General features: G+C 46.1%; 1 protein-coding gene across 1 annotated transcript in view; it reads left to right on the forward strand.

Moving 5' to 3' along the window:
• The first annotated feature begins 2066 nt into the window (after positions 1 to 2066).
• IGF2BP3 (insulin like growth factor 2 mRNA binding protein 3) overlaps positions 2067 to 12889 on the forward strand; it is a 119712-nt gene continuing 108889 nt past the window's right edge. The window contains exons 1-3 of the mRNA XM_030008290.2: positions 2067 to 2162; positions 2653 to 2874; positions 4189 to 4249. Coding sequence (XP_029864150.1) covers positions 2700 to 2874; positions 4189 to 4249 — 236 coding nt within the window. The 5' untranslated portion in view covers positions 2067 to 2162; positions 2653 to 2699. The remainder of the gene's footprint in view (positions 2163 to 2652; positions 2875 to 4188; positions 4250 to 12889) is intronic.

The raw sequence follows: 12889 nt of genomic DNA on the forward strand, positions 1-12889 counted from the left end.
AGATTCAGTACAAACCAAATTTATAAAGAATGCAATTAAATCTGCAAGAACAGTGACTAATTCCTTTCACAAGTTCAACTAAGAATTCAGTAGTTTGGAGGGGGCTGGTTTTTGCTTGGGACAGGCAATTGTTTATTTTAGCCAGACTACACAGGACACGGTTATGAAATGCAAATTAATTTAGGGAAAATGCCACATCCAACATCGAAAAGTCGTAACAGGTTAATACTGTAGGGAAAAAAAAAATTTCTCTCTATCCCCGAGATAATTATTTGGTAATTTTCTTTAAAATGGAAGTTGTGCTTAAATTCTGACGAGTGGAACACAAAACACTCGCTTCCCTCAATCACAAGCTGACAATTAAAAGTTCACAGAAATGACACTGAGATTAAACAATGGGTTGAAATCACAAATATTAGTTTTTTCGGTAAGCCAGGCGCTTGGATGCACACAACAAGAAGGGCCGTATTTCTAACTTGCTGCAACATTCACCCGGCCCCTGATAATTTCACAATGGTCTGGGGCTCCAGCCCTCATGGTAAGACATGTCTCCTTGCATCATACCACCACAAGAGAAATCTTCAGTGACTTAGTCCCTCTCCCCCGCGCCCCCTCCGAGCCCTGCGTACCACCACCACCGCCGCCGCCACCGCCACAGCCGAGCTGCAGCGGCCGGAGCGGGGGTGACAAAAGCCTGCCCTTAGCACGGCTTCCAAGGAGATTTAAATCACCCCTCTTTAATTGTGTACTTGCTAGAAGTTAGGCGCAAAACTACGAAGCGTTCCTGTTTACTAGGGATTTCCAGACCTACTACAGGACATGTGGAAATCCATTCACTGCTCGCTAATAAAAGTATTTAACCATTTTCCATGGATATACCTATTAAAACCTACCGCAAGAAGCCTACCACGGAATAAATGAAACCTTCGGCTAAAGTGCGTTGAATTATTAAACAAAACCTACTAGATCGCTATATTAAACACAGTGCTGGCTTTCATTTCCGTATCCTTTCTTCATCTTCAGGCAACATTTTGTTTGCACTGGAAAGGCTCCACACCCCCAAACCCCTCCCCCACAAGCCCACCATTGTATCTGTACGAATGTGGAGAATTATGAATGGTTCCTTAAACCGGGCCGGGGGGGGGGGGGGGGGGGGGGCGGTGGGGAGGAGGAGGGGGGTCGCCAAATCCCTTTGTGTGCCGTTACCAGCCGAGGGCAACGGTGCCTTCGCGTTTCCCTCCGCGCCGTCCACCATTACCCAGATGGAAACGGAGCCTGGTCCGTCCCCGTCCCCGTCCCCCCCCCCCGCCCCTCCCCGGAGCGCGGCTCCCTCGCCCCAGGACTCTCCCCTTCTCCATCGTCCCTCAACTCTCCTCCACCCCTTTGTCTTTTCTTTTTTCTCCCCCCCCCCCCCCCCGCCTTTCTCCTCCTTTCCGTAAGGCTCAGCGCAAGGGGCACTGCGAGTAATGCAGAAACATTACCATATGGGGCTCCTCCGAGGCTGGAGAGACCCTCCGCCCCCGCCCCGCGCAGCCCCCCCAGCACGCAGCCGCGGCGGCACTGCGCGGGAGCGGATCCCTGCTCTCCCCCGCCGCCTCCCCCCACACCCGCGCCCCCTCCCCCTTCTTCTTCTCCTTCTTCTTCTTCCCTCTCTTCCTCCTCCCCCCCACCACAGTGCCGGGGAGCGGGATCGCCCAGGCACGACCCCAATGAATAATCCCCACAGCCTGGCACGGCGGGGGAGGAGCGGAGCGGAGCGGGGCGGGGGGGGGGACCGGGGGGGCGGGCATTGCGGTGCCTTTTCCCCTCCCTCCCCGGGATCACACCCCGCTCGCACGGGGGGAGGTGCGGCCGCCCAGCCGTTTTTGGGCGGCGGGGGCGCGGGGAGCGGACTCCCCCGGCGGAAGGGCAGAGGCGGCGCAGAGCGGAGCCCACCCAACTCCGGTTTCCCCTTCCCCCGCCCTCTCTAAACTTGTTCTGTCCTGTCCAGCCTCCCCCCCCCCCCCCTCCGTCCTTCACCCCGGCCCTCCTCCTCCTCCTCCTCCTCCGAGTGTGTGTGTGCGCGCCCCATCCACTCGCTAATTGAAGAGCTGGGATTCCTCACGTGAGAAGTTGATTTGTAGTTTGAACACGTGGCTCATTCAAAAAGCCGGAATATTCAAGTAATTTTTTTTTTCTCTCTCCTTCCCTCCTTCCCTCCCCCCTCCCCTTCTCTCTCTCTCTTTTTTTTTTTTTTTTTTTTTTATACTGAGAGGCGGCGCCTGCACGCACGTAGTGTGACATTTTCATAGTCCGCCTGCTGTTGCCAAAGGGGCTTGGGGGCAAGACAAAAAAAGTAGTTTTTTTTCCCTCCCCTCCTCCTTTTCCTCTCCTCAGCCCGCCATCCGCGGCCCCGGCGCTGGGTGTTTCCCCCGCGCCCCCCATGCGCCCGGGTAGCACGGCAGGCACTTAGGGCTCCCGTTTGGCTACGCGCTTTTTTTTTTTTTTTTTTTTTTTTTTTTTTTTTTTTTTTTTTTTTTTTACCCCTTGAGAGAGAGAGGGAGGGACACAAGCTGCAGATCTGATTTTTTTTTTTTCCCTGTCCTCTCTCTCTCTCCTTCCTCCATCGCATTTTGTTTTATTTCCCCCTTCCTCCCCACCTCCTCTCGCAAGACGAAGGTTGCAGCCCGCGGTGCGCGCCTCCCCGAGCCGCCAGGAAGATGAACAAGCTCTACATCGGCAACCTCGGCGAGAACGTCAGCCCCCTCGACCTGGAAAGTCTCTTTAAAGACTCCAAGATCCCCTTCTCGGGCCAGTTCCTGGTGAAGACGGGGTACGCCTTCGTGGACTGCCCCGACGAGAGCTGGGCCATGAAGGCCATCGAGGCACTTTCAGGTGAGCGGCCCCTCCGCGCCCCCCCCCCCCTTCCCCGCAGCCCCGACGGCTCTCGCCGCCCGCGCTGCTCCGCGGCCGCGGAGCTGCTGCAGCAGCGGGCTGGGCCGCGCCGCCGGCCTGGGGGGGGGAGGGAGCCGGTGTTGGGGGGGTCCCCGCTACCCTGCCCCCTCGCCCCCAGGTGAGATGCAAACTGTTGTTTTCCTAGCGCGGCCGGAGCCGCCCGGCCTGCCCGCGGAGGCTTTGCGCGGGGCTTGCGCGGCGGCGGCCCCCCGGGAGGGGCCAGCCCGGCGTGGCGGGGGAGTGGGGCCGGGGAGGGGCGGGAGCCTGGGCCCAGGGACCCGCGGCGCGGCAGCTCCCATGTTTTTCCACGGCCAGTCCTGCCCGGCCGGGGGCCCTCGCTGCATTGAGGGGGGGGGCGAGGGGGGGAGAGCGGCGGGTGCAGTGAGGAGGGGGCGGGCTGCGGGCGCGAAGCGCGCTGCGCTCCGCGGGGTATCGGCTGCACACCCCCCCCTCCTTGGGCACAGCTGGACCCCCCCCCCCCCCGCAGCCCTTCGCAGGGGCCGCCTCCCCCCGGAGCGGGCTGGGGCTCCCCGCGGCTTGGCGCAGGCCGCAGGGCTGGGGGCGAGCCGCCGATTGCCCCAAACTTGCGAAGGGGGAGGCAGGCAGCCCCCCCTCCCCGCGCTGCCCTGCTATTTATTTCGGTTTCTCTTCGCTGCTCTCACGCACCATCACCGCCTCCAGCAGCGCGCCGGCTCCTGGCCCCGACATCCTGTTTTTGTGTGCTTAAAAAAAAAAAATTTTTTTTTTTTTTTTTTTTTTTTCGCGTGAAGCGGCTTTGCGGAGGTCTGCTGGGAGAGGCTCCCGCGGAAAAGATGGGCTCGGGCTGTGCTCGGTGTCTCGTTTCGGCTCCCTTCCAGCCCGCTTCCGCGCAGAAAACCGCCCGAAGTTGGAGGCCCGGCGGTGGCGCGGGGGGCGGCGGAGCCCCCGCTCTCCTTCCCCGAGACGGGGCCGAGCCCCGCTCCCGCACACGGCGTTTCACGGGCCGTTTTGAGATCGGGGATGGGGCGGAGGAAGGGGCCCCGCCGAGGGCAGCTCCGGCTCCCCCCGCGGCAGCGGCTCGGCGCCGGGCTCTGCCGCCTTCCCGGGCGCCGGGTCCCCGCTCCGCCGGTGCCCGGGTTGCCGATGAATGGGCTATAACGTGTTGCGCTCCCGTTCCCCGCTTTACACCCCTGCAAACCCACTCCGGGAGACGGGGACGCGCGGGGGATGCACAGCCGTGCTCCAATATTTCCCCCTTTCTGTTTCTGTCTGTAGGTAAAGTGGAGCTGCATGGGAAACTCATAGAAGTTGAACATTCAGTCCCTAAAAGACAAAGGTAATTTATTCTTCCACCCCCCGGCCCCTTGCCCTCAGTTACCCAGTGAGAAGCAATTTGAAAAATGCTTGGGTTTGTGTTTCTCTTCCCTGTAGATAAATGGACCGCTTTCTTAAACCCACAGGCGTGCACTCTGTGCTGTCCTAGAGGTTTTCTAGAATCACCCCATGTATTTCTAATGTAGTGTCTTGGCTGGGCGACATGGGTAGTATTTAATTTATTTAAAAAAAAAAAAAAAAAGCCTTTTTGTGGGAGAAGCAAGTTATTACGGTCTGACAGTAAATGATTGTGAAGATTTTAAAATTTAAAGTTCCATGAGAAGAGTTAAAATCTGAGTGTTAGCAGGAAATGAAATGTGTTGTGGACTGTATAACGGGCAAGCACATGAGCTTTGCTCCAGCAGCAAAAAGCATCTTTTAAATATACTGGTATACATACATATTTTTTTGATCCTGCCATGTTGGAGTCTGCAGCGTTTTATAGGCACGTAGTAGAAGTCTCGTCTATACTTGAGACGATTTTTCATCACTATTTCGAGCTGGTCTATAGAAGCAGCAGGAGAATGACTCTTTCCCAATAAGGGCAGGATTTATGCATCCTTAATTTCTAAATGTATGTTGAATTTTTGCAAGGCAGTAATTTCGTTGGGCCTCACGTAAAGAAGCAATACTTGCAATAAAGCAAGGTAGTATTTTTATACTGCGTATAGCCATTCAGCCTGCTTCTTTCACAAATATTTAGATTATAGAAAACCTGGCGTGCACTAGAGAGTAAAGGCAAAATAGATCAAACTTTCCACGTGCTTGTTCCTGTACTCCATTATTCAATCTGGGAAGTATGTCTCTCTGTGTAACTTTGTTAAAAGGGTCTTCTGCTATATCAGGGTTATTTTTAAAAGTGCAGTCTTTTAAAAATAGTTCATTTGAAAAGGTGAATTAGCTGTCTTGATGGGCTTTGTATCTCGGTATTTTAAGAATTAGAAGTTTAATCACAATTTAGTGTTAGAGGAAAGCTTCGCTTGAGAAAGTATGGAGGATTTTTGCTCTAGTTAAGCGGGGGGGGAACCCCCCTCTGGACCTATTCATAGCATGTTAATCTTTATGGGTATATTTATTTGATACTTTTCACTGGAAATTAATATGCTGTATGTACTCATTCTCATTTAATATGCAGGGTATATGGCTTTGATTTACAGTAGCCTATATTTCAGATCTTTTGTATATAAAAATACTGTTGTAGATGGAATATATTTTTAGATTTAAGAAGAAAATTCCATGGGACATATAAGAATTGATAATTTCCTATTAGTGTCTTTAATAAATAAAATTATTATCATGCTTATTAATCTTAAGCTTGCACAAGTAGTATTCTAATTATGCTGCTGAAAACAATTTCATTTCACACATACAAAGGTAAATTTAAAATCACTGGTGCCCCCCCCCTTTTTTTAAAATCATTGTTTAATGTGTTTAAAAGTATTTTTCCTGTTCTTTCAGCTGTCAGCTGAAATGGTGTAAAAGTCCATTCTTCATATTGGGTAGCATGTCTTCCTATTTGCCTGTGAATTAGCAATTATCAGAAACATGCATCTGTCTGTAACTTGTTGAAAAGAATTCTGCACTGAACTTAAGCACTTTTCTAGGCATGTGTTGCCTACATATAGGCATATTGAAAAAATTGCAAATGTAATTGTATCAGCATAGCCATATTGCTTCTCCCAAAGCCCTTATTTGTGCAAACACTGTTTCATCGTGCAGTATCATGTTGGAATGTATTAGATATAGTTCAGATTTATACTGCTCTTTAACAGAAAATTAAATTGCATTTCTAATAAGTGCACTTCCTTCCCCTTTGTTTCCACTGCCCCCCCCCCCCCCCCAAATAAAATCTAGGAAGCCACTTAAAATTAATTCAGTGGCCTCCATATGTAAAACTGACTCTCTTGTTCCTTTTATAGATGTCTACTACTTTTTTTTTTTGGGGGGGGGGGTCAAAAAGCTGGAGATTTTTTTCCATGTCTCTATAAACATTTCTTACTGGGCATATATTTAGAGTTGTTAGGTATGTGTAAAAACGCAGTTTTCGAATGTTGAGTATTTTGGTGAAGCTGGTTATTAAGGTGCTTTCAAAGTAACTTATTTGAAGTCTTTGTATCTTTCTACACAAGGGAAAGGTGTAGATGCAGCCGGGCTGGGGGGTGTGTGTTGCTCACCAGGCCCACCCAGGGTGTTTGCATGCTGCAAGGCTGGGGAGCGCTTTCCAGACAGCCCTGTGCACTCCAGTGGGTGAGATACAGTTAGAGAAGTGACGCCATTTAAAAAAAAAAAAAAAGTGGATGTGTCAAGTCTGTCTTTCAGCATGAGTGTACGATTAATAGTTTGGTCAAACGATTACTTCATAAGAGCAAAAGTTGTTTTGTAGTGCATTGAAATCATTCAATACATTGTATTGACCTTTGCTGTTGTGAGGCTACTTCATTGAGAGTCCTAGCTCCCCTCCTTGCGACCTCCCTAAATATGATTTTTATTTTTTTTTCCTTAGCAGAGTGTGTATATTATCACTCACAAAGGTAGTTTGTGGGTATCTTTCTTGAGAGGCGGCTGAGGTGCATGGGAGGAAAGGGTAAGGGTTTGGTAATCCATATCCTCGTCACATAAAGGAAGGTCAAGAGGTGGTGTCAGCTAGGGTTGCCATAAAGTTGAGCTGAATCCAGAAGACGGTGGAGTGTGCCTGGCTTGTTATTCAGGGTGAAATTCTTGGGCCCAGTAGTCACTGCATTCCAGCCCTTGCTGGATCTTCAGATTTGAAGTGGGCACACCCAGGTTTGCAAAACTACCTTCCTACCTGCTGCGGAAGGAAGGAGAGAGCCTGGTGTGTGCCTTTCTCCCTCCCCTCCCCCCCTGGAAGCATTTAAAAACAGACAAGGGGATGCACTGTGGTTGAAAGAAGGGGCCTGGTCAAGGTTTCCTTGATGGAAGGGTGGAGAATTATTTTGGGGGAGGTGCAAAGTATTTAATAAGCTCGGAGTAGATTCCTGACTTACTATTGAAATCTCAAGGGAATGCCAAAGGAATGCAGCATTTCTGCATTCAGACCCCTCAGTGTAGAGGAAGGCTATTGCAATATTTAAAGCTTTAGGTCACTTTATGCAAAAGTTGGAGAAGACTTTGTAATAATTCTGACTGCTAGTCACGCTCTGCAAGGGAAGGCAGGGCACCGTTAGTCACGATCGCTACTTAGATGGGTTTTCTTCTCGCAAGGCAGCAATGCGGGAGGAGGATGGTGGCAGCCCATAGCGTACGTGCGCCCGTGGCCATGAAACTTGTGGTGCAAGGCTTTGGGTACTACCTTGCCGCAATCCAAGAGCAGCTGGTATCTTGCAAGGCGATGTACGCTGCAATCTGATTATTCAAATGGCCCTGATGTCACTTGTGTGTGAGGAGGGGGGAGGGCAGGCACTAACTCTGGGCACCTGGGGATGTGCCTGGCACAGCCTCCCGGCCCCAGCTCCCACGTCCAGGTGGGCTTCCCACCCTGACCTGGTCCACCACGCCTGCTCCTGGGGACTTCAGGTGCCTAAAATGCTCACAACACCTCAGTTGTGGTAATGATGAGGTAGTTTTCCAATTAGAAGGTTAATTTATTTATCTCCCCCCCCCCCCCCCCCCCCCTCCCCAAGGGCTCTTTGTTGAGAAAATAAATTCACTGTGTCTCTTCTGGGGTGTTTGTTTGGGAGAAGAACAGAAGAGGGTAGCAAAAGTGCATCCTGTAGGTAGGTAATGCTGCTGCTTAACGAGCTGTGCTACAGGGAGCACAATGACCTGTCAGCTGTGCTTCACCTGTAATGCTGAAGTATCTGAAGGCTGATTTGAGGAAAACAGGCCCCAAATCCCTTATGCAACCATCTCTGTTCCAGGGGTGACCATTATGCTGTTGGATGGGCATCAGATTGTGTTGCTAATTTTCAGTATAATGAGCGTTTGTATCTTGAGTGCGCAAGGCGGTGGGAAATGGCTTTGCGAGGCTAAAGTATGTATGGTGGCTACAATGGTCACGGCTATTAAAAAAAATAAATTAGTGGCACTGATTTTTAGTTTTGCTTCTGTAAATATCAAGCAGGGAGAAACATGCTGAATGTAAGAAGACATGATAGAAAATATGTCATTTATTAGCTGTATTCATGCCCTTTTCTGTGGAAAGAGGCGGAGGACCGTGCCTGGGTCCAAACTAGAATGTTTTTGACAGTGAAAGGCCAAAACTTTGCATAGTGATTTTGGGTTTTTATTCTCTGTTTCCACATTTATTTTTGCAGATGTGGACAGGAAATTGATTTTTTCTTTCTTTTTTTTTTTTTTTTTTTAATCTTTGAAAGCTTACAATTAGAGTGGAAACAAACCTGGATAGTTGTGGTGATTTTTACATAAACAATGAGTAGGTATGGCAAGATAATTCTTCACTAACCATGTTAACTGTTATGTTGTTGGAAGTTTAATTTTTGTAACTCCTCATATTGTTTGATCATTAATTAAAAAAAAAAATCCCTTCTTCTTGCAGTTTTTAAAAATAAGTTGGAGTACATGAAGCACAGCTCTAAACATGTGTCTTGAAAGGTTGGTCCTGCTCTCTTTTTGCTACCCTCCCATTATGGGAGGTACCCTGAGAACATACTTGTAGTGAACATTAAATTGTGCGTAGATACGATAGATTTTTGAAGGGGTGGAATAAAAAATAATATTTTGGAAGTGTAATTCAAGGGTAGTAAAATATAATCAGGAAATGTTTAAAATTTTTTTATTTATTTCTCCCCTTTTTTCCCCTCAAGCATGGGGTAATAACATTTTCCACATTTTTGAGACCTTGAAGGTGGTATTTTTGTAAAATGGGGCTGTGTTCATTTCAGTTGCTCTTTTAAGTACAGAGCATAGGACTCCACTGTGCTGGAGTCCTTTTATGGCTTCTGGCTAGCTACTGGGTGGACTTCAAATGCTTAGTTTTGACCTGAAAAATTCTTAAATGGCCTGGGATTTATCTACCTAACAGAAAATGTGAAGCTTCCCATAATGGCTATGAGAGAGGGACCCAGGTGGAATTAAAATACACCTAATACTTAACCATGGGCAGGGCTAGCCCTTCAGGGAACCTCACAAAAAAGGTTCTTCACTCCTTAAACCTGGTCCTCTCCTTAATGTCACTTCAGCTTTTGGATTTTATCCTCTTGGGATTTTGGTAACAAACACATAGTGCCATGGAGCACAATTAAAGACCCTTTTCTGGTGATTTCATCCTTACGCGAGCCCAGCGGGATGGTCACAGGGCAATATTGATGTGAGATTTTTTTTTTCTTGTAAAATAAGAGTCAAATTTGTTCTTAGAATTTGATTATTCAGAATCAGTAAATAGATGGAGAATGGGTGCAAAAATTAAATGCAGTACAGTTTAAGTAAGGAGGAGAACTTTTAAAGTTTTGTAAAGGGAGAGGGATAGGTGGAAAAGTTTGAATAGGATTGATGCACTTAGCAATATTGAGGTGCTTTATGTTGTTCCAGAGCGCTTCAATACTATTGTCTTTTAATGTGTGTTCTCTCATTTTGTTTTCATAAGCAAAATGTTTATCTACACGTCAGTCCATGCTTTATCTTGAATGATGCAGAGTACAGAATTATATGTTGAGTTATATGCTAATTACTGTTGAAAGCTAAGATAAAACCATAACTTTACCTTACTTCATCTAGAAATGTGACATTGTTACCAGAAATACTTGTGCGTTATTTTACAGTTTTAGTCTGAGGCTTCCATCCTTATGTGTTTTTTGTTGTTGTTTGGTTGGTTGTTTTTTTTTTTTTTTTTTTTTTTTTTTTTTTTTTTTTTGCTGGGCATGTCAAGTGTATGCACTTGTATGTCTTTCCATCCTGCATCTTTGCTGTATGAGTCTTACATTTGCTGTCCAAATAAAATATTGTTGAACGTACCATCCAAAATCTCCCCTGGTGTCCTGGTTTGGGGTGTGCTGGGGCAATCAGTAAGCCCAGTGGTTACTGGTGCTACCGAGCCTCTCTGAGCATGTTTATCCATGTGGGTACTTCAGTGGCTGTTGTTTCTTCTCATCGCCTGGAATAAGTAATTTGGCTTTGAAAAGTTTCTGTATGGGACCAAGAGCTCCTGCGTGTTTGGGCATGTTTCAGGTAATGAATAAAAAATTATATTATTGTATTCTCTCCCGCTTTTGCTTCTTTTCATGTCTGCAATATTGGTTTGTGAGTGTGTGTTGAAAGATGCATACTTTTAACCATGAAGAAAATCTTGATGTTTGTAGTTGTATACTTAGCAAATAAAGTGTGTTACTAGGGTCAATATTAGGGTAAATGTTAAAATACTGTATGAGTAATGGTAGTGAAAGAGTGGGGAGAAAAAAGGTGGTCTTTTCCAGGTTTTTTCTCCTGCAAGTGCATTGAAATTTTGAAATGGAAAATTATATTAAATTATAATATTGACTGTTATTTTGCTGAAGTGTATTATCATGGCAGCTGGCACAAGAGAAACCTGTAGTATAAAAGCTGTCTCCTGTGCAATGTAACCTTAGCAGCAGTGTGCCTCCCCTATTGCCTGCCTCTTCACGGTGCAGTGGAATCAGCATCAACTAAAACTGTCCTTTTGCAAATCTGGATAGATGGAAGACTGCCTCTAACAGGTAAAATGAGGCATTCTGGATAAGAGTACAGATTAACAGTGAGTCAAAGAGGGATCTGACTCTTCTTGGGTGTGGGACTAAGCAATGGAACAAAACTATCTTGAAATGAAAAGCCTTCAGCTGGGAAGGGCCTCGCTCCGTTTTAATTTTTTTGGTATCTTGATCATTTTGTGACTGTAGTCTGATTGGTGAGAAATAATGCAGGGAAGTGTTTCAAAGAGAATGCGTATGTGTCTCTGTGTGTATATATATATACACACACGTATATACACACACATGCATTTTAAAAGATTATATTACCATAAAATAATTTGCAGTTTGAGAAGACACCAGCTAAAAATATCTGGAGAATTTATAAAAATAGTAAGGTTGGGGTATTTTTGCTAGTACTAGTACACTTGAACACAACTGGAGCTGAATGCTCACTTTTGAAAGATTAACTTTCATGCTCAACTGAACTTTAAGAACGCTATTTTAAAATATGTAGTCTATACCATGTGTCTAATACATTTTTCTTCTTTGTAGAAATAGCAGTGCTTTATTGTTTTGGTAAATTAATTTTATTTTTAAAAGCTAAATGTACAGGTCCTGTAGGTTTTCCCTCAAAAATGGAGCTCGCTTCACCTTAATGGAGCCTTAAATATTGTAGTGCAGAAATCAGAATTCCAGACAGAAGGAATTCTAGTCTGTGTGGACAAAAATTTTTGTTGGGGGGGGGGGGGGGGGGCGGAATCTGAAGTTATTATTTGGGTTCACAATTACTTATTTTCCTGAAACTTTATGTTAAATAGCAGTTAGGGATGAAGTAAAAAGTTTGTTGTGTTTGGATTTGGAATTATCTGTTGAATATCTAGCATGGATGGATCAATGTGGGACTCTAATTTTCTAGGAATAAGCAGGGCAGGAGGGCTAGCTATGAGAAGGAGGGGCGGGGAAAGACCTTGAGTGAGTTGTACTATGCAGTTCCTCCACACAGCTTTCATCCTGGGGCCTGATCCTGCGTGTTCTCTGCCCCTTCTTCCTTGCCCCCAGAGGAAGTCCTCAGCATGCTGCGGGGAGGCTCTTGGGAAACCGAGTTTGCAAAACTGCTCTAGCTTTGACAGGGAAAACGCGTATATCATCTAGCAAAGGCAAAAGATACAAGGGTTTGTTTTTTAAAAACAGTAGTTTTAAAACAGTTATGGAACAGATCATCTAGAAACTTATTTTCGGTGATAGAGCGAATTATTTGGTTTATACACGTAGGGGAGATTCTCTATGTGATGGTGGCTTCCTGGTTATCATGAAAGAATAGTTCAATTTTTCTTCCTACATCTAGAGTAAAAAATTCAGAACAATGTCTCTTTAAGGCAGTACTTGAAAAACATAATCTGTAGGATGTTTGAGGAATTTAGGTAGTAGTTTAATCCAAGATAACAGACTACACTTATAATGTAAACCATATATTGTCTTTTTCCTGATGTGAATTAAAATTCTGATAAACATGCTTTAAATGATTTTCCAGTGAAAGTTTTGTGGCAACCTCAAGCAGGTAATGGTTAAAAAAAAAAATTATTTGTCTGTGTCTTTGAATATTGTTACAAATTTTGAAATAAGTTTTCAGATGAGTTTACTAATTGTATACCAGCTTGTACAGGTTCCCCTTGCCATCAAGGCACTGGTCTGTTACAGATGTGTATTGCTGCACTGTAAAGAGCACATGAGTCTTTCCTACAAAGGGAACTGGATCCCTGTATGAACCACATCTATCTTTGTGGAAAACCAGCTCTCTGGTGTGCAGAGGGAGCTATTCACCAGGGTCAAGTGAGAGGTATTCAATCCTAAGTGTCTTGTAGTAGTATTGATCACAGTGGGTGCTGATCAACAGCAAGAGTTCCTTTACGGTGAGCTTTGTGTTAATAGAGGTTCGGTTATTTAAGCAAGTTCCAGGTGGTGGTGGGCAGCAACATAAC

Source organism: Aquila chrysaetos, chromosome 3, assembly GCF_900496995.4.
Source record: "Aquila chrysaetos chrysaetos chromosome 3, bAquChr1.4, whole genome shotgun sequence".
NCBI classification, from domain to species: domain Eukaryota; kingdom Metazoa; phylum Chordata; class Aves; order Accipitriformes; family Accipitridae; genus Aquila; species Aquila chrysaetos.